At 38.3% G+C, this 22,044-nt stretch overlaps 1 protein-coding gene across 8 annotated transcripts in view; it reads left to right on the top strand.

Moving 5' to 3' along the window:
• SCEL (sciellin) overlaps positions 1 to 22,044 on the top strand; it is a 112,984-nt gene that overhangs the window by 16,846 nt on the left and 74,094 nt on the right. For 6 of the 8 annotated variants that reach the window (XM_078432624.2, XM_078432611.2, XM_060636914.3 and 3 more), the window contains 6 exons: positions 2,538 to 2,597; positions 6,841 to 6,909; positions 12,049 to 12,117; positions 12,721 to 12,759; positions 14,061 to 14,141; positions 15,980 to 16,045. In XM_078432624.2, coding sequence (XP_078288750.2) covers positions 2,538 to 2,597; positions 6,841 to 6,909; positions 12,049 to 12,117; positions 12,721 to 12,759; positions 14,061 to 14,141; positions 15,980 to 16,045 — 384 coding nt within the window. The remainder of the gene's footprint in view (positions 1 to 2,537; positions 2,598 to 6,840; positions 6,910 to 12,048; positions 12,118 to 12,720; positions 12,760 to 14,060; positions 14,142 to 15,979; positions 16,046 to 22,044) is intronic. The other 2 variants (XM_078432617.2, XM_078432620.2) reach the window with 2 other exon arrangements.

Below are 22,044 nucleotides of genomic sequence, written 5' to 3'. Positions count from 1 at the left end.
TATTTTTTGTTTCCCTCTTATGTGTCATACTTGATACTAGGTACATACTTTACATATAAAGTACCACAAAATCTTGGGGCACCTGGGTGGCTCAGTCAGTTAAGCATCCAACTCTTGATCTTGGCTCAGGTCATGATCTCACAGCCCTGGGATTGAGCCCAGCATCCGGCTCCACACTGAGCATGGAGCCTGTTTGAGATTCTCCTCTCTCTCTCTCTCTCTCTCTCTCTCTCTCTCTCTCCTACTTGCATGCTCTCTCTTTCTCTCAAATTAAAAAAAAATCTCACAAATCACACAAGGTAGTTATTGCATCCTATATTTTATGGAAGAAGGATATGAGGCCCAGAAAGTTTAAGTAACTTGTCAAATCCCCACAACTATTAAGTGATGGAATTGAGATTTTAACATGACCCATTGTCTTTCTGTTACACTGATGGTCCTCATTCCGAGGCAGTTGTGTCCCCAGGGGATGTTTGCAAAGGTCTGGAGACATTTTCAGTTATTAAAATTGGGGAGTGCTCCTGACATCTAGTGGGTAGAGGTCACGGATGCCACTACACATCCTACGATGCACAGGGCTCTCCCCACAACACAAAATTATCCAGCCCGTAGTGTCATGGTGCTAAAGTTGAGATGCTCTGCATTACAGGATATTTACTGTACGCTTTCTACTAAACTGCCCATATAAAGTTATTTGCGGGACATACTTGTAACCATTAAATGAAGATGTCTATTAGTTTCTGTCATTAAATATTATTATTTTAAGGGAATATAGGTGTATTTAGAGACTCACACTGACTTTTGGAGTTAACATTCATGGACAACGATTATTTCCTTTAGTAACACATTTACTACTTCTGTCAGAGCCTAATATGGCATTTCTGTCTTCCCTAATTTCTGTCTTCTGACATCCCTAGAGTGATGTCAAACGTGAATCATAAATTCCGTGTTGCAAATATATGCACAGATGGGTGAAAACAGAGATGTCTAAGACAAATTGTAATTGGTAGGAATGACGGTTTTATGCCAGGCGTGCCTCCTTTATAAAGGCTCAGGGAAGCCGGCTTAGAGGATGTGCCAGCTGCTGAATGCAGGGGAAATTGGCTCTGATGCTTTGCCCACTCCTACTGGCCCACTTCTGGGCTGTGTGTTGTGATTCTTCTTCAGGTAAGGATGTGTCTGGTGTCCGATACTCTCTCATAAGCTTAAGAAAGGGGATACCAAGAGAGATGAAACAATTCTCTTGGGATTTTTGAGGGTATAAATTTGCTGGGATTGTTTCAACCTCACTGTTCATCTTTCTTTTTAATTATTCACCACAGTTTCTTGTAGAGCTTTATTACAAATTGTTCCAGAGTGTTGAGTAACATTAAGGGAGCAGACCCAGGAACAATGTGGTATTTCAGGTTTGGTTGGGTTGACATGAAAAAGGTTCAGGTACTTACTCTTTGGCTTTGGTTCAATGCCCAAAGCTCTTCTACATGTTTTGACAATTCCTAAAATTGCCTGTACTTTCAGGTCCACTGTACAAAGTAAGAAAGACATGGTTTGGGATTTTATGTATGAAGGTTTATGTATGTATGAAGGGCTATGTATGAAGGGTTAAGCAGTAGGAAAAAGCAGAGGTTTGAAATAAAAAGATCTGGGTCCTAGACCCACGTCTGTCACTTACTAACCTTTTAGTCTTAGGGAAACCACAAAATCTCTGATCAATTTCTTCTTCTGTGAATTGGATGTGACAGAGTCTTCCTTGCCTAATTCATAGGATTATTATTATTTTTTTAATGTTTTTATTTATTTTTGAAGGAGAGAGAGAGACAGAGCATGAGCTAGGTAGGAACAGAGAGAGAGGGAGACACAGAATTCGAAGCAGGCTCCAGGATCTGTCAGCACAGAGCCCAATGCGGGGCTCGAACCCATGAAGTGTGAGATCATGACCTGAGCCGAAGTCGGACGCTTAACCGACTGAGCCACCCAGGCACCCCTCATAGGGTTATTTTAAGAACCAAAAAAAAGCAAACTATGTATTCTCATGGTTCAAAAATGGTTTAAATCTCCTGTGAGTGAATGATCCACCTTCTTAGCCACAAATATTGGTACTTATTTTCCTACTTTTTGTCAAGGAAAACTATCAAGTCCATCCAATGAAAATGTCCAAGTATAAAGGACATAATTTAAAATATTTTTGTAGAAAGCTTTTGCCTTCCTGCAGAAAAGCACTCTTGTAATGTACACAAGGTAGATATGTACATGTTCCCACACTCTGATAAAAAAAATAATACTCATCCCATTATTGAATCATATGGAAACCTGATGGGATATATCAGAATAATGATTATTTGTACTGACAAACTTGTTTCTTTTCATCATGCACTTTCAAAGGGAGACTAATAAAAATAAATGCATTGTTGTGTTCTTATGCCTGAAATAAAATGAATTCATCTTGCCCTAAATTGTGAGCTCCTTCCCCTATCTCCCTTATTTACCAAATACTGTGGGAACTTTGCATGTGACTTAATTTTGTTCTTTCTCTGCAGAGATGAAAATTATGGTAGGGTGGTGCTCAGTCGACATAACTCCCATGATGCCTTGGACAGGTGGGTGTTTCAGACAAGTTACATCATTAGAAGAAACACAAAGACGATAGTTTTGAGAGAAGACTTGTTCAAGACAAACTGAATATTTGTGGCTTGCCTCAGGCTTTCCCTGGCATTCTGGAAGACTCTGTGATATCATCAGGAGTTTCCATAAGGCAAAGTCTGTGCTTCTGCAGCTCTATGCTTCCAGAACCACAGCTTGGAGGTGTAGAATAACCAATCCCCTGAGGTAGCCCACTTGATGGGGAAAGGAAAGGACCCTCTTGATGGGAAAATGGTTCACAGAAATGTGACCAGATAAGAGATCTCTGAACCTTAGGAAAAGGAACCCCTAAAATATAGAAATAACAGCCCTAGAGTCCACCTGCTTTATGAGCAGTACCTTCTTTTTAGAAACTTCTAGGCTTGTGGAAAACCATTAAATGATACTGAGTGTAAAAAGACTGACAGACATATTGTAGAAAGAATCAGGCAAAACTTGTAATCACAATAATGTAACTAATCTAAGATTGATCACATAAGCAGATAATATTCTTGTTAAAACACATTTATGCTCACACACATACAAACAACCACACCCATCAAAAGAACCCAAGTATCAGACACAAGTTTTATCTGGTCCAGTAGACCGTGACTGTGTGCCACCAAGACATACTTAGTAAAAGAGTGTGACTGTTTTTCATGGCGTGGACTTTAAAAAGTTAAGTAGACACCTTGGGGTGCCTGGGTGGCTCAGTCAGTTAGGCCTCTGATTCTTGATTTTGGCTCAGGTCATGACTTCACAGTTCATGGGATGGAGCTCTGAGTTGGGATCCTCACTGACAGCACAGAGCCTGTTTGGGATTCTCAATCTCTCTCCCTCTCTTTCTACCCCTCGCCCACTCATTCTCTTTCTCTCTTTCTCAAATAGATACACTTAAAAAAAAGAAAAAAGTTATGTAGACACCTTGAATATTTTATAAACTTTTATTCACGAATGTTTCTTTTTTTTTTAATTTTTTTTAATGTTTATTTATTTTTGAGACAGGGAGAGACAGAGCATGAACAGGGGAGGGTCAGAGAGAGAGGGAGACACAGAATCTGAAGCAGGCTCCAGGCTCTGAGCTGTTAGCACAGAGCCCGACGTGGGCTAGAACTCACAGACCGCGAGATCATGGCCTGAGCCGAAGTCAGCCGCTTAACTGACTGAGCCACCCAGGCGCCCCGATTCATGAATGTTTCTAAACCCTTTTAAACCTGTTCATAATTTTGACCTGTTCTGAGGGTACCGAGCTTAGAATCTTCTACACAAAGTATCTGTTGGGTGTTCTGGTTCCCAGCCTTAGTTCATCTGATTGATCGTTCTGTGACTACTTCTGCCCTCTCCTTGGTCTTCATGACTTTGAAGATTTCAGCCTGGTTTCCTCTTGGCTCTCATCTCACCAAACAAAGGGAATCTGATTATTTCAGTTCAGCCACCAGTGGCAATTGTTGCCTCCATTTTATTTGTCTTTCTCTGGAACTATTCAGAACAAATATACTTGTTTTGGAGTATGGCAGTGAAAAGTAATCTTCATATTCTTAGTGTGTTTTAGGACAAGAGTTTAATGCTTTATGTGCTTATTTATATTTTAAACTATACTGGTTTCCTGAGCCCTTCCTATTGGTGAACAACATTCTGTCTAAAGCAGCACATTGAACTTATATCTTCAGTAACAAAAATGTGCGAGCCCATGATGTTTTCCTGTTGACTCATAACTAGTGTCTCAAAACATGTTCTAAGAAGGGAAATGCAGGTTATTTTTCTCCTTGCGCTTGCTCAGATAGATGCCCACTTGGCCCTTTTCTGCCATTTCACAGAGGCTGTACCCACTTTAAGTACTGAACACCATTTGGAACATCTACCATATGCTTGACATAGTATCAGGTGCTGGGAATACAGAGATGCATAAGACACCACCCTTGGCCTTAGGGTTCTGGAAACATATGGATCCATAGACTACAATACTAGAAATCTACCATGGAAGTGCTATTGGGGAAGTGTGTGACAGTGCCATGGGAATAGAGAAGAGAGAGCCCAAGTCTGTTTGAATTAATGATAGATGCCACCCAGAAAAAGGTCTTTGGTGTCAGCATTGATGTTCAAAAAATGAGGAGGGGTTTCCGAGTAGGGAAGGGCAGCTGGTGGGCATGAGAAGTGCTTCCAGCAGAAGTGGCAACGTGTGCAAAAGCTTCCTGTGAGCAGACTGATAATAAAGGAAAGGGAAGATAAACAATATATTCTCCTTACCTTAGATAACAGCTTCACAGTATGCACAAACTAAGAAATTTTGCCATGTACTTCTGCGAGATTGTTTAAACCAGTTAAATAAGCCTGGTAGCACAAATACCTGCAGAGAGGTCAGTTGCCAACCAGGCACTGGCCTGAGGACTGGGAACAAAACAAAGTCCCTGCTTCCATAGAACCCACATCTTAGCTGAAGATGGAGGATGGGAGAGACTGAAAATAAATAAACACGATACAACGTGTTTGTATTGCCATAAGTGCTAGGAAGAATAAAGTCAGCTAATGAGACATAAAGGAGGCTGTTTGAGAAGGGGCTGTTTCACAGAAGGGGACCAGATGGCCCCGCAGTGCCCCTTTGCATTCATGCATTAAACACAGTGGTGGACTATACTGTGATTTCATTCTGAGGTTGCTTTAAAACTCAGGGAGTTGCAGGGCCCCTGGGTGGCTCAGTGGGTTAAGTGTCTGACTTGGCTCAGGTTGTGATCTTGTGGTCCATGAGTTTGAGCTCTGCGTCAGGCTCTCTGCTGACAGCTCAGAGCCTGGAATCTACTTTGGATTCTGTGTCTCCCTCTCTCTCTCTGCCCCTCCCCAGCTTGCACCCTGTCTCTCTCTCTCTCTCAAAAATAAATAAAAATGTTAAAAAAAAATAAAAGGGAATTTCATTTGTCTTTACTTTTCTCTTTCATCAACAGACACTGTTCCCTCTGCTTCTGTTTGAAAATGTTCACATCTATTTATCCTCTGAAGCCCTGCTCAAACTGCACCCTATCCATAAGGCCCTCTCTGATTCTTTTATCGAGAACTAAACTGTCTCACCTTAGAACTTTCTTGCACTTTACCTGAACATTTTTTGACACAAGCCATTTTGTTCTTTTGTATGTACACATCTAACTTGTCTCTGCGAGGGTAGGGTCCGTAGTTTTTATTCTTGATTTCCTCATAGTCACCAACACGGTGCATAGTATATTATTTATCTTAAAAATTTTGTCTAATAAAAGTACACTATATCAAGTTTAAAATTAAATTTTAAGTGCATATACTGTTTTAGTACTTTTTCTGATTCAGTATCTTTGATCTGTCAGCTTCAAATGATACTTTGAAATGCAAACACAGTGAATCATGGCATAATTCCCCAAAGAGCTTGCTTTTTCTGTATCACAGAGCTATATAAGGCATTAAACAGCTTGTTTTTGCTGCAGTCTGATCAAGATATTCCCATTTGCTTTGATGATCTTGATTCCTATTTTGAAGCTCCTATCCTCTCTTCCCTTTTCGTCTTCTTTCCTCTTCCCTTTGTTCTGCTTTTCTGCTTACCTGTCTTCCTCAACTTTCTTTGCTTTCTCTCTTCTCCCTACTTCTCCTTATCTCCCTTTATTCACCTCTCCTCCTTGCATCTATCCTTCCTCTCTCCTCCCACTTGCTTTTCATTTTTTTCCAACTTTCCTGTTTCCTTCTTTTCCTTTCTTCCCTCTCCCTTCACTCAGCAAGTTCTTTTTTTTCAACCCTGTCCACGGTGCTGAAGTTTAAATAAAGCTATTTGTATTTAGCCTGTTGACCTGGCGTAGGGTGCTACTAAAATTCTGCAAACAAAACATAGCTGATTTTAAGTCTATTGTGTTTAAGTCCTATGATGTAAAAGTCAACAGTATTGACAAGAGTACATATTAGTTATTAACTATTTTCCATATCGTGTTGTTTGTTTTGCCTATCCTTATCTCCAATTTAAATATGTTACATTGAAGTTAGAAATAATTGGACCTAGAGAATAATTCATTTATTAGCATAGGGAGTTGGGTTTGCCATAATTTATTCCATCCAAGTCAAAACCTTGGAAGATTTAGATACTCTGAAGCTGTCTTTCCTTGGTAACATGTACATCTCCTACTTGAATAGGCCAAAATTCTACCAAAGGCATGATAGGTTATAAACTTTTTGGTAATTTGTTTGATCTTCTGTAACTATTTTTTGCTACAGGAAAGCAAATGAGAGAGATGAGCCAAAAGCTACAATTAGTCGGTACAGATCTGATGACACTTTAGACAGGTAAGATGTTTTTTTAATCATGTAAGCAGAATGCATAATGTCTATTAAATCCCCTTTTTTTGTCAAGCATGAGGTATTTAAATGTTTGCAAAAGTAAGTTTTGAACAAGATATTTTATATCCAGGGACATAAGGGCTATTCAGATCGAATTACCTTCTTCAAAATTCACAAAATCTTGACTCAATATTCTGTTTTCCTAAAATCTTGCCAATATTAGATTGATAAAAACAATTCTGAAGAAACTGGTTTGGGTATAAGTAGGGTGGACACTCCATGGAAACTGTTTGGTTTAAAATGGAGAATCTAGTTATTTTTGTGAATATGAGTAGTCAGTTCTCGTTCTGACTTTTGGTCTTTCCATCCCCCTGATGGAAAAACAGCAGTTTCTGTTTTTATGGAGAGACTGTAAATTATAATAATACAATCATTTTTATCCTCTCTGGTATAAAGCCATTAGCTCTTTACAAGGTGAAACTATTTTTGTGGTGGCAGTAGAGTCCCCATATGGCTTATAGAAGGGTCCATTGTGTTGTGCCTGTTGTTATTTCCTTCCTACACAGAGGGAAAGGGCTCATTTCTGTGGAGAAAATTGAGCAATATCTATTTAGATTGAAGTGTAAATGCTACAAATCACACTTTTATTTTATATTTGGTAGTGATGCTTAATAAGCATATAAAGAGTAAAGTTAACATCTTTAGTTGGAGTCTAGACAATGGTCACCTGAGAGCACTGACAGTTGAGGTCACTCTCTGTAGCTAAAGATATGCTGTCATTGTAGACAAAAATGCCACCTGCTGTATTTTAAGCAGATGTGCTGTAATTTATGGTATCTTATAGATTCTATACTCAGTATTTGCCAGTATTAATTCATGTAGGAAATGTATATACTTCTGCACTATTCATAGGTTTTCAAACCAGTTTCTCTAATAGAGGCTAATCCACACTGGTGTTCCTAAGAAGTTAATTTCTCTCTTGTAATTAATAGCCTCAACAAAAATGAGTGTGTAGAGTATTTGCGCAAGATCTCATCTCCATGGCACTGAGTGGAAAGAGGAGTCAAAATAACTGTCCATTCATGGTGGCCTTGAGGGCTGTCCTGTTGCACCATTAATTGAAGATGGAAACCCTATTTCTAGGAATGAATCTGGAAGTGAGATAATTATGCCTCAAGAAAGGGAAATAGGTGGGAAACTTTGTAAGCTGTGTATTTGAAGGTCTATATTAGGCCAGTCAAGACAGAGCCTAATTCATTCATTAGCAATGAATTAGACTAGACCTTACAGACTAATCAGTTGAGTTGTTCTCAGCCTCAGCTGCAATTTAGAATCACTGAGAGAGCTTTGAAACTTTACTGATAACTTGGTCCCACCACCCCTCACCCCCAAAACTCTGATTTAATTAGTCTGAGGTGAGAGTTGGGCATTTTTAAAGCTTATGAAGTGATTCTAATATGCAACCAAAATTCAGAACCACTAATCTAGCCCAAAAGTCCTTCATTTTATACACTAGAAAATGAGGCCAGAGATTACCCGGTTTATTTACCCAGAAGTTTAGTGGCATGTTTGGTCAGCTCATTCCCCAGGCAGTCCTGAGTTCCAGTAGTATGCTACATCCTCTAAGTGTGGAAATAGATATGATGGAGAGAACTCAGGAATCAGTACAGAAAGGCAAGTCCTATTAGCAGGAGTCAGATTTTCATAATGCTGGCCACTCTAAATGTAAGACATGAAATAATTTTAGGAGGAAGATGACCAACCAACATCTGGTATACATGTGCGTATGCATTTCAAGAACGCATTTATTTTATTTGTTATTTAATTTTAATTTTTAAAAATATTTTGTTTTCAAGTAATCTATACACCCATCGTGGGGCTCAAATCCACAACCCTGAGATCAAAAGTCACATGCTCCAAATAATGCATTTATTTTAAATGAATAGATGAAAAGTACTTTGGAGTTGTATTTTTAAAAAAATATATGTAGGTTAAAGTATGAGGTGTTCTAAAGAAACATAAGTAAATAACTATGTATGTAGCATGCAATATGGCCCAAATCCTAAAGGTGGTTTGACTAATTTGAAAAACCTAGGTTAGGGTGACCTCTAGTGTTCTCTTGTGGAAATGTAACTTTTCCTTTGGGTCTTTTGATCATGCTGCTAATTACCATATTTGGGTATTTACTGTTTCTAAGATTGACGCTTCTCAAAACAACCTATTCCATACACAAGTTGGAAAAAACTTAATTTTCAAGAGAAATACAAAGTAAAGTTAATCTTCCTAATAAGAAACTGACATATGTATTGGAATGGTGGTTTACAGTTCCCTCCACTATTACTCAAGGACTGATCCCCCTAGTGGCATAGAAGAGATCCTGGAGGTGAAGAACAGTAAGTGAAGGAAGACATGTTGACCCAACAGATGAGTGTTGAAACTATCACACTACAAAATTAGATGTAGGACATTGGGCTCTACTGGGACGATTTTGGAGACAAACCACTTCCTAGTTGGGTGACCAAGAAAAAGTCACTTACTTTCTCTGAGACTCCATTTCTTCATCTATAAAATGAAAATAATTATACCTCCCTTGTGAGGATGTTTTAAAGAGTAGAGACTAACATGTATACAGTAAGCAGCAAAGAGTAGGTAGCTATTTTTATTATTACATGCACTATTGCCTACATAGATTTACACCATAGCATTTTGAGTAACTTCATTTAATTTTAACATCAGACTTTGCCTTTATTTAAACATTGAGAATGTTTGATATTAAGGATCTGTTTACTTTAGATAAATTGTTGTTTTCCATGTACCAGAGTAGCAATTTCCCAAGATTACTTTTGTCTCATGTTAGGGTCTCATAGGTAGCTATAAAGTCTGAGTAGAGTTTCCAAGGAACATTTAATTCTTTTTAATTTTATTTTATTTTTAAAGTTTATTTATTTGTTTTTGAGAGAGCATGTGTGAGAGTGGGAGAGGGGCAGAGAGAGAGAGAGGGAGAGAGAGAATCTCACGAAGGCTCCACATTGTCAGCACTGAGCCCGATGTGGGGCTCAATCTCATGAACCATGAGGTCATGACCTGAGCCAAAATTAATAGCTGGATGCTTAACTGGCTGAGCCATCTAGGCACCCCTCCAAGGAACATTTAAGATTTAAGATTTACAGTCATCTGACATCTTACTTATGGTACCCACAGTGGTTTATTGCAGAGCCCTTTAAATATAAACATCCCAGAGGCTCAGTAGCAGTTAGTGAAAGGTATAAATTCATAGTCCTTTGCCTGACAATCACCTTAGATATGAGTTTTTTAAACATGGGTTCTAGGAATACATGGGTTCTAGGAGCCTGTACAAGTTAAAGCCTATATTGTGAACAGTCTGTTGAGAATATAGAGCTGTGGAAGATTTCAACCTTCCTTCCTTTTTGCATTCAAGAGCTATCAATTTATGGCATTATGGACTATAAACAAAACCTTGTTTGGAGTTAACTCATAGCATTTTAATGTATTAGAGTTATTTACCCCATATTTTAGTTACACATATCAAGATGACATTATGAATTGAAATCATTTTAAATTTATGACAGTTAAGTCATATTTTCTCCCACATTAATTATTTTTTAGAATGAGGCAAAGTTAGTGCCCATCTTTCCAAGAGTAGCTTATATAAAGCCATGTACTAAAGTTGACAGTAAAATTAAAAGTTTAGAGAAAGTTATAGTAGATCCATAATGTTGGATCAACAGAAAAGTTTTGCTGACCTTTTGTTTTCCTGAACCTAATTTTTCTACATCCTAGTTTTGTGCAAGCCTGCAGAATGCTCCCCAGGATAGCCCCGTGTCTCAGGAAGAAACTTCCTATCCTATCTGACGTGAGAGAAGAAAGGGAAGGAGGGTCTGCAGTATGGGATTCCTGATTTGTCTTTTCTGACACAAGGGACAGACACATCTAGGAGACCTGAGATTTAATGGCCAGTAGGGGCTATTAACTCAATGTGTTAGTTACAGTAAACTAATTCACCAGGGTAGAGTGACTCTTTTAACAAGTTCCCTCTATTGCCCCCAAATCTATTGTGGTTTAACACACCAGAAGATTACTGTTCATTCTCTTCAGAGTCCAGTGTGATAGGCTAGAAGCGTAGGGGATGTCTCAGCTCCATGAAGTCACTCAGAGACCTAAATTCTTTTCATGTTTTGATGCTGCCATCTTCAACACAGGGCAACCAAAAACTATAGTGGAAGAGAAAGAAAGAGCATAGATGATTACACAAGAGGTTTTAGGATGGGTCTGAAAGTGGCAAACAACATTTCTGCCCACATTCTTTAGTCTAGAACTCAATCACATGGCTCCAACTAATATCAATGAAGAATGGGAAATGTGGTCTTCCTGTGTGCTCAGTAGGAAATGAAAATGAGTTTGGCAAACATATAGCATTGTCTATGCCACAAAATATTAAAAAAAAATACTTGTCTTCCATTGATGTGTTTTACAGACTTGGGAAGTACTGTCATCGGTGGATATACATTTGACAACACAGGGTTTAGGGGCATTGACCCCTGTGCAATCGAAAATCCACAGTTCTTGACTCCCAAAACTTAACTACTATACCCTACTCTTGACCAGAAGCCTTTCTGATAACATAAACAGTTGAGTAACACATATTTTGTGTGTTATATTTATCCTATACTGAATTATTACAATAAAGTAAGCTAGAAACAATAAAATGTTATTAAGGAAATCATAAGGAAGAGAAAATACATTTATAATACTGTACTGTATTTATCAAAAAATTCTGCATATAAGTGGACCCATGCCATTCAAATCCATGTGGTTCAAGGGTCAACTGTATTATTAAACAATAATGAATATAACATAGTGAGTTAAATGCTCAGTGAATCAGAGAGGCTAGTAGAAAAGCATAAATTTAAAAAATTCCAAGCTGCATCAAAATAGCTTCATAAATAGATTTTGGTTTAAGTAGTTTTTATTTAATTGCAAAATATTCTAAAATGTAACACCTGAAAACAAATCTCTTTACTAGTGAAAGGTTATATTGTGAAGTTATTCTTTCGTGAAAGAGGTCTGAAAGGACTTTAATGATCTGAATGTTCATCCAAACTTTTGTCTTGTTTCTTTATAAAGGATCTCAGACAGAAATGATGCCACTAACACATATAAGGCCAATACCTTGGATAACCGACTAACCAATAGGTACCAGTATCTATTGACTTTGGGAAAGACCCAAGTACAATAGTTTTCTAAGCATTACTTATTTACTTACAATTCTTCTGTCCTACTTGATATCTTTCTGTAAATTCTTATCCTCCATTTTTTAAACACAAAAATTCTGGAGTGAAAACCATTGTTCCTCCTCATGGTTAGAGGAATAGAAAATCTTTGTTGCCTTGCTTAAAAATCAAGAGAGCCCTTTGCTTCAGGTCATTGTTCTTATGACATTCATGTTTTTGTTTTAAGTCATCCTGGTGGCAAGAGTGTGAAATACATGTAAATGCCAATTTTACATTCTTATTGCTAAAGAAAATTCCTGAACCCCACAAATAAAAGCATCGGGCTTAAACGATACTGAATTTTCTGATATAAAAAGATTTCCTTTAGAATCTAGCATAAGGCAAAAAGGTCACCTTATCAAATTTATTCAAATACTGATGCTTTCTTTTTCTTTCTCTCAAATAATGTCTAACTTTAAATAACAATTCTAAATTCATGGACAGTTGCAAATTGATGCAAGTACTCATTCTTTGTGGCTGCTCAAATTTTTGTCCCCTCTTCCTTTTTTTTTTTTTTTTTTACCAGAAACACGTCCACGTTTCGATCACCAGAAGCAGCAAAGACGTATGTACTGACTGAAGTTACATTTTAAGAATAAAGTGTATTTCTTTGTATGTGTTCAATATAAACCAGGTGTACCCTGCTCAGGCCAAAGTTTCAACTATAACAAAATCACCCTCCTGTAGCTTATTCAGAGTTTAGGTAGAAAGAAGGAAATGGTCCATGAAGCTTTAAATATTTACTATTTGGACTTTAACAGTTAAGTTCCAGTTAGTTAACATACATGTAATGCTGGCTTCAGGTGTAGAATTTCGTGATTCATCACTTAATATACAACACCCAGTGCTCATTACAACAAGTACCCTCCTTAATTCCCATTGTATATTTTATTGCTTATTTTTCCCCCACAGAACTTAATTTTTCCTTGTTTTTATGACCACTATCACTTGTCTTTCAAAACACCCATCATGTTACAATTCATCTAAGTCATAAAATCATAGGTTTGCTAGCAATCTGTTTAGATGAAGTCCATTCTCTCTGGAACGTACTAGTGGTGATTATAAACAGCCAAACTAGGTGGATTTTTGAAAACAGAGTTGGCTTTTAAATCTTTGTTTAAAATTAAGGAATTCTCACATTGGAGCACACCTGTCAGTAGTTGAAACAGGCCTGGGTCACTTCCATTTTTTTTTTTTGAAGGTCTGTGTACATTAATAAATGCTAAATAGAGATTTAAAATGGTGTGATTTTTAAATGTTTTCTTAAACAACCTAGTGCTGTAAAATTTTTTGTTAATGTTTATTTATTTTTGAGAGAGACAGAGAGACAGAGCATGAGCAGGGGAGGGGGAGGGGCAGAGAGAGAGGGAGACACAGAATCTGAAGCAGGCTCCAGGCTCTGAGCTGTCAGCACAGTGCCTGACACGGGTCGAACTCACAAACTGTGAAACCATGACCTGAGCCGAAGTCAGACACTTAACCGACTGAGCCACCCAGGTGCCCCAACAGCCTAGTGCTTTTAATGCAAAAAATTGCAATATAATTCTGTTAGTCACAATATATACAATATTAAATATATATTATGAACCCAGAGCACATGAGAATTCGTTGGTCTGGATTTCAGACACACAATGTCATATAATGAATGACTTAATTCAGTTCCTTCAGTTCTAATTACTTAGATGAGGACCTGACGATTCATAAAATGGGTAAACTAAGGAAGAACTTGTTTTCTGTCCTTCCTTTGTCATTGAAACATTTTGTGGTGGTTAGAAAGCAGGTGGGAATATGAGTAGATTATAAGACCTTTCAAAGGTGGGACTGCATAAAAAAGTCTCAAGAATGTGGTTTGTTGTGATTACACAGGCAAACTGGAGGTTCGTTCAGTGGAAACACCACCAACCCCCCGGCTCCTGCCTCTGCTACAACTCCTGTAAAGAAAAAGAGGTATGATGGGCTTGTTGTATCTGCCTCCTGTCGATATTCTGGAGAGGGCTGTATTTTATTAATTTCTGAACCAAATCATCTACCAAGATCTGCAGGCAGCATTCAGAAGTTGCTCTCTCATCATTGTTTCTTCCTCCCTTTTGAGGGATCCAATGCCTACTGGATTCTGATGTCCTCAAACTTTGTTCCTTTTCCCCCTAATTTCCTTTTCAAAGATGCAGTCTTTTCTCCAGCTCCCTTGGGGTCTTGAATACCTAGGTAATATTTTCAATGACAGAGCTCACCAAAGGGTAAGCTACTTCAGGTAGCACTTTTAGTAGAGCCCTGCGACAGGGGATGCCTTACCCTGAAATAATGGCTGTGGCGTGGACAAATGTTGCCATGCTCCTGCGTTCAGCCTGCATTGCTGCTGCCTCCTCTGCAGATTGCGTTGACCCTATTTCCAAGTAGAGTCAAAGGCCCTATCTCGAGACATCAATCTGTGTTTGTGTGTTTATTTCTTCCTTCTCTGAAATCCTCTGCCTGGCCTCCCACCTTCTGCTTGTGCTGACTTCGATTTATTTAGGTAGACCTGTGGTGGCAGAATATTCTTCATGAGACAGAGCGTGACGGTGGAAGCAATTTTTGCTTGCTGAAGAGAACACAGTGCTAGTGAATCATGATCCAATGGAAAACAAGTTCATGAACTTCAGTACTTCTAAAATGTTTTATTTTCTTTGCCTGCACCTAGGACCGTGCCTAGTGTAGGGTAGGTGTTCAATGTTTGTTGATAGACTGGATATTTGCCAAAAATGCTCCTGTAGCTGGAATTCTGGTTGTGTCTGCAGAGTCTCAGAAAATGTGATCACCTTTCGCTTGGACCCAAGAGAAATATTATTTTCACATCTCCTACCCACTGCAAGAATCTTTCCTCTGGCAGGTTAGACATAATTCAGGATCATTGAAGCCAGCAATAAGACTCTTATTTTTGTGATATACATTTGACTAGCTCTTGTGAGTAGCATTGACTACTTACATTGAGCTGAAATCTGCTTTGATTTATGCCCATTTTTTAAATCTTAGTTCAGTCCTGTAGTGCCTCAGAGAATAGACCTGCTTCAGAAATTTAAAGCCAGCTCTCCTTCTCTCCTTATCCCAGACTTTCCTTCTCTGGGCTTTCCTCTGATATGTCACTCTCCTCTGAATGTCTTTATTTTTGGTCCATATCTAAGTCTTTTTGACAGAGCCCTTAGCTATCTCTATCAGTTAAAATTACATCCTGGGAATGTGAAGACATCTTTCTAATTGGATATTCATGTGTTTATATTTATGCATATACACACATATATATTTATATACGTATATGTATATATAATTGAGGTTAATATTACTGTGACATTCACATATGTTTTCATTATTCTTACTTTCAGAGTTTTTTATCATGTAGCTTTTTAAAAACCATATTTAGAGTAGATTATTTTTTATTATAAAATATTTCAGATATGCAGAAAAATAAAGAGAAAAAGAAGTATGTTGATGATAAACACTGATGAACCCACTAGCTAGATTTAACAAATATTATTTTCCAGATTCTTTTCATGTTTCTCTTTAAGAAATGTCCACATATTCGTGTCAGGAAAGCAGGGAAAGGAGCTTACTTGTGAGCAGAGAGCCTAGATTGTAGGCTAGTTACTTCCTATTGAGTTGATGAAATAGTTTTCATTTTATTTCCAAGGCTTATAGAAAAGTCGTCTCAATGCCTTTTAACTGTCAAGTTATTTTCTGCTTTCCTGGTAGACATGTGGGTGGGATCAGGTCTTTCAAGCACCATGTTTATCAACGATGTCGTTTCCTAACAGACAGTCCTGGTTTCCGCCACCTCCTCCTGGTTGCAGTGCCACTCCAAGCATGGGAGCGAGCAGAAGGTAAGGGAAAGGTGTCAGATGTAATTGCTGGGTAACTTGATGGAAGAATGTGTTGGAATTTGACAATGTATAATTGCAGAATCTTTGCAATAAATCGGAGGTGTCTTGTGAACTCTGAGTGCTGAATAAGACGGTGCCCAGTGGGAGTGAGGTCAGGGTACCAGTGCATCTGGTAGGAAATCTGCAAGGAGTATGTAGCTGTATTCGTTTGCTAAGGGCTGCTGTAACAAAGTCCTACAGACTGGGTGGCTTAACAAAAATGTTTGTCACAGTTCCAGAGGTTAGAAGTCCAAGACCGAGATTTCGGCAAGGTTGGTTCCCACTGAGCACTGAGAGGGAGAATCTATTCTACACTCTCTCCCAGTTTCTGGTGGTTTTCAGGCACCCTTTGGCATTTCTGAGTTGGTATAAGCATCATCCAGATCTCTCCCTCCATCTTTAGATGGTGTTCTCCCTGAGGGCATGTCTGTCCACATTTCCCCTTCTTAAGAGAACACCAGTCATATAACATATGTGGCCCTTTCTACTCCAGTATGACCTCCTCCTAACCTAACTAATTACATCTGCGTTGTCCCTATTTCCAAATAAAGTTGCATCTGAGGCACTGTGGGTTAGGGCTTCAACATATGAATTTTGGGGGCACACAATTCAACCCATACAAGCAGCAGAGGAGAGAACGGAGTCCAGCACCAGGCTGGGCCCCGCTATGGGCTCCCAGTGCACCACTGCCTCCAGGCTGTGATGAACCCGTATGACTGGGTGAGGATATGACTGACAAGTTCTCCGTAAACTTTAAGGGATAAAAGGGTTGTTTATACTTCAATGTTTTGTCGCTAGCAATAATTGTAACTAAAATTATAGACCGTGTGGAGGGCACCTTGTTCTACAAAATCCATGCTAGGAATGTCAACAATCATTTAACTTATTGGGTGATTATTGTGTGACAGATATTGTTCTAGGATCTGGGGGTATGTCAGTGCACAAAAATGGAGCTTACCATGACCTTCAAAGAAGCAGACACATGTGGAGAACTCCTACAGTCTATGCCATCTCTACCACACAAAGAAAAATAAGTCTCTGATTTGGTTTTGCTTTAGGGGATCCAAAATTGTTTTTATGGAATCAGCCCCTAGAATATCTCCACCAAACATTTCCATGTTCCAATGGGTCTTACTTTTCCAATTCAACAATTGGAAACAAGAGTTTATTAAACAATGTGCTTGTTTAGTATTAGATTGTTTTATTTCCCAAAATTTTCATCTGCTGTGCAGAAAATATATTTACATATATTTTATATTATTCATATATGCATAACTATTAAACATGATGAACAATCACAACTTGGAATTACATCTAACTTATCTGTTAAAATATTTTCTTTTTAAGCCTCCTCATCTATAGGTGACTTCCAATTATATGAACTGCCAAATATGGATTATGTTTCTAGTTTATAACCTTCTTTCCCCTCAGGCAGTTAGCTTTCTCTTTATGAGTGATACCTTTCATGGAGCTACCGAAGTGGGGGAAATATTAACTAGGAGTTTTGGTAGTTACTATTGTTTCCTGAGTATTTTAAGACCCATCCAATTTTGTCTTAATAGATAATAACTGGTACTTAGAAATATTTATTATCTCCAAAAACTTACGTTCATCTTCTATGTATTATTCCAATATTAATGTAAATTATCATTACAATTAGAAACTGGTTATATAACTGTGTAAAAATACAGAAGGATTATTCATGAGTTACTATCTCATGCTTTCAATGCCCATTGAGCTTCTGGATCTCTGTTTGCATAGAACTGGTAGTGCTTGGCTATATGCCCTTACAATTTATGCATTGCTGGATGTAATTTACATGGAAGATAAAATGAGTCACAATGCTCCTATTTCTGGTTCCTGGATTAGGTCCATAGCACCAGAACTAAGGGAAAGAGAAGATTATTGGACTAGGTTGATCAATTTAGCTATCCATTCCTTTTTTTAGAGGCACAGATTATTAATATAATGGCTAAACTGAAAGATTTCTCTTTGAGGATCAGAGCTAATGTCATGCCAAGCTTTCAGGGGAAGGAGGGAATAATAACAATACAGCAATGCCTTTGATTTCTAAAATGCTTTTCTTTGGAAGAGCTCAGAGTAAGCTTCTGTTTCTCACCTTTAATGCCAGTGTATTCCTAGGGCTGAAAAAGAGCCTTTTTAGTGAAAGCTGAAAAATAGAAGCAATCATTAAATGATAAAAGAAGCAAAGGCTTAAAAAAGAAATCTTTGTCCCCAGAAGAACACAAAGAAAATGAAAATAGGTCAAAAATATAAAAATGGGGGACTATGGTTTTTAATACTAGCTAATAGCTCAGTGCTAACCTTATTTCCCTCATCCCTCACTTATACACTTGTCTCCTCCTCTCTTTTCCCTTTCTCATGTCTTCTGTAACAGAATTACCCCTTAATACTAACACTCTTACTCTCTTTTCTGTTCATTTTGTGAACCTTCATTTTTCCCATCACCAAATCTTTCCCAGAGATTTCATTTTCTCTCACACACCCCTGTCTTTGCAGCACATTTGAAAAGACCTCCAGACTTCCCAGCCATTGTGGAAGTGAGTCCTTTTCTTCAACCTTTTCCCCCCTTGACCTCTCCGTGGCCTTTGACACCATGGATCATCCCCATTCCCCCAGTTGTTCCTTTCTTGACTTACAGAATATGGAAAAATCAAACTTATTTGTGTTTAGATTAAAATTTGTGTGGGGATTGTATTTGGATTAAAATCTATTACAGGTTTGATGTAAGCTGCCTTAAGAAGGTAGTCAAGCTTTTTTGTCAGCAGAAGAACCCATGATATCACACCTTTATCTATATTTATATGTATACATCTATCAATAGCTAAGACTATATAAGACTGTGTTTATGTCTATATCTATTTCTGTATCTACACCTATAACTATAGCTGCATGTAATTCTGTATCAATTAGCATGAGACTGGTGAGTTCAATTAGAGATTAAATGAGAGAATTTAATTTTCTAAAATAACCATATATTATACCAAACAGAGAGAAAAAAAGCAATTTTTTCTAACAGGTATCATTTTATGTATGATATACATTAGTTTTATGGTGAGAGGTTAAGATCTGGGAATCAAACAGAATTTTGGAGTTAAGAGTTAAATATCTTTGAAAGCCTCTTGCCTTTTTAAAAAAAAATAAGATTAAAGAGAGAAGTTATAATTCATGATAATAAGACATAGCATGTAAATTTTGGAACTTAAGTCAAAACTTTTCTAGCTGGTTTCTAAGGCAGCTCCTTGGTCATTGGGATAAAAATATTCTCTGACCTCCTCTACCTTCTTTTGTCAGAAGGGAAACAACCAGCATAGCATTTTGAATGACCAAGCTACATCAACAAGATTATTTCTTTTGAAATCTTCTTATCCAGTTCCCCCAGAACTTATAATTTCTTTTCATTTTAATTAAGACTGAATCAAGATTTTAGCTTTTATAATTGCTCTTCCCTGTTACTGTCATCTGTCTCTCCTCCTACCTCTGTGATCAAATCCCTGCTTCACTGGTTTCCTTCTCTTTCCATGTTCAAACCCCTTTCATCTTAAAATATAAACTTCTTAAAAATTAATAGCCTAATTATACAAATTCATTTGACAGGCACCTGATCTCTTCATCACAACCAAAATTTTCAGAAAAATTGATGATACTTGCCATCTTTATTTTCTGGTTCTCATCATCATTAGTTCACAGAAACAGCTCTCCTCAAGGTCACTAATGACCTTCTGATAAATTCTTGCTGACATATCAGCCTCTGTGACTACTTGACCTTTCAAAAGGCATCACTGGCTGTTTTTGCCTTTAGGATATTTCTCTTCTATCTTTTGAGAAACTTCTCCTCCCCCCCCCCCATCCCCCATCCCAAATATACTCCTGGCTTTCATTTCTTTAACCATTCTTTCTCAGTCTCCTTTACTATCTCATCCTTTATCAATCCTTAATTGTTGATGCTCCTAAAACCTCAAAGTACTTCCTTTCCTCTCATTCTGTATTTTGCCCCTCCACAGGTCACCCATGCCCAAAGCTTCAATGACCATGTGTGTGCTCTTAACTCCTTCATTTATATCCACTCCACACCTCTTCTCTGAGTTACTTTAGATAGCCAACTGCCTGCTCAACACCTTCATTTAACTTTTTCAAAAGCATTGCAAACCTAACAGGAAATTCATAATTTTTCACACTAACCTGATGCTCTATCTTAATTAATAACATTATCCTTCAGCCTGTTGACACTCTTGAAAACTTGAACTTATTTTTCACATTTTTCTTTGCTTAATCATCAATATCCAATCCATCTAGTAAATCTTATCAATTTAGCTCCAGAATGACTCTTGCATCCATATACCTCCTTCATTTTTTTCATCATATCTCCTTTGGACTCCAGTAGTAGCTACCTGGATATTCTCCCTTCATCCACCCTGATACCCACTGCCCTGATCTCTTCTCCACACAGCTGCCCAAGTGATATTTATAAAAGGTAATTGAAACATGTCACCCTCCTAAAGAAAAATATGACTTATCATTGTTCTTAAAATAAAGACTCCCATCCTTAGCACTGACTGCCTGCTATTCCCTGGCTTCCATCCCTCATAACTCCACTTTGCTCTCTGTTCTAGTAAGGTAATTGGTTTTAAATGCACCATACCTTCTATAGACCCTTAGCGTATAAGGTCATGTCTGCTTAGAATCCTATCTTCTCCGCCAGTTGGGGCCCTTATGTTCCTGTGGCCATATTTTCATTTAGTTTCTCTTCAGAATATCACTTCTGACTCATGTCTGTTCTGTTCTGTCTGCTTCACACTAACTCAGGTATAGGAGACGGCAGCTTCCCGCCTTGATTTGTCCTAATACCACTTGTATAAGATTTTAATAAAAATGAACTGCTAACAGTCCATTGTAGAAGCCCAGACCAAACTAGGTCAAATGTGATTTTACAAATTCCTGTTCTTTAGTTCTTTGACCACACCTGTTATTGGTTATTTCTTCTTGGCTGACATTTCTCTACAGGCCTGATTCAGTTGCTCTTTTGCTCAGTAGCCTCTCATGCCTTCTTTCTTCCATCTCTCTTTTTCTCCCCCCACCCCCACATTCTCCTCTCCCCTCTTACCTCCACTCCTCAGTTTTATATTCATTATTTGTGTGGGTGGTCTAGTTCTCTCTTTGCTGTGCCAGGCTCTCCTCAGAGAATCTCATCCCCACCACCAAACTTGATGATATAGTTACTCTTTGAGAGGCACTTTATGCTACCTTTTATAACATAAAATTATTTTGTGTCACAATAATATAAACATTCAGTCATCCACACTTAAATCATCAAAACTGTCACTGGCCCATCTCCTGTATTTCTCTTATTCAATAGTCATCATAGTGATTTTGAGGGATCTGGATGCTGATCGAGAAAAAAAATATGACCACTGGGGGGCAGTTGCACACTCCGAGCCTTATTTGGATGGTGCTTTGACGGGTTTGCCTGGGGAGCCAGTCACTCTGGGCATAAAACTTTCCAAAACAACTGCACAGGAGCTGCCATTCAGAAGGGAAGGAGGGCAAGGGAACTCTGAAAGAAAAGGAGATTCACAGAGGGGGCTTTCCTGTCCAGGTGATGCCCTCAGCAGCATGGCCGCAGGGGTTTGGGGTCCTTTATGGCTCTCAAAGTTGGATAATATGGATGCACAAATAATCACAACACAAGATCAGCTATGGTATCATAAGAAAAGCATCAACATTCTCTGGGAGCTCTGATGTGGTGGGGAAAGCTTCTAGAAGGGGGTTCAGGGAAAAGGTCCTGAAAGAGGTGTGGCATTTGGGGGAAAGAGAGGAATTACATAATACTAAGTTTTCAAGCCCAGGGTGATATTTTAAGTGTAGTGATGCCACCGATCAGTACAGGAAGAAACAGGAGCAGAATGGGATACACAATTGGTCTTAAGAGGCTGTCATTG

This window comes from Panthera onca, chromosome A1, assembly GCF_046562875.1.
Source record: "Panthera onca isolate mPanOnc1 chromosome A1, mPanOnc1 haplotype 2, whole genome shotgun sequence".
In the NCBI taxonomy this organism is placed as follows: domain Eukaryota; kingdom Metazoa; phylum Chordata; class Mammalia; order Carnivora; family Felidae; genus Panthera; species Panthera onca.
The sequence above is the reverse complement of the archived record's forward strand: the minus strand, read 5'-3'. Positions and strand labels throughout refer to the sequence as shown.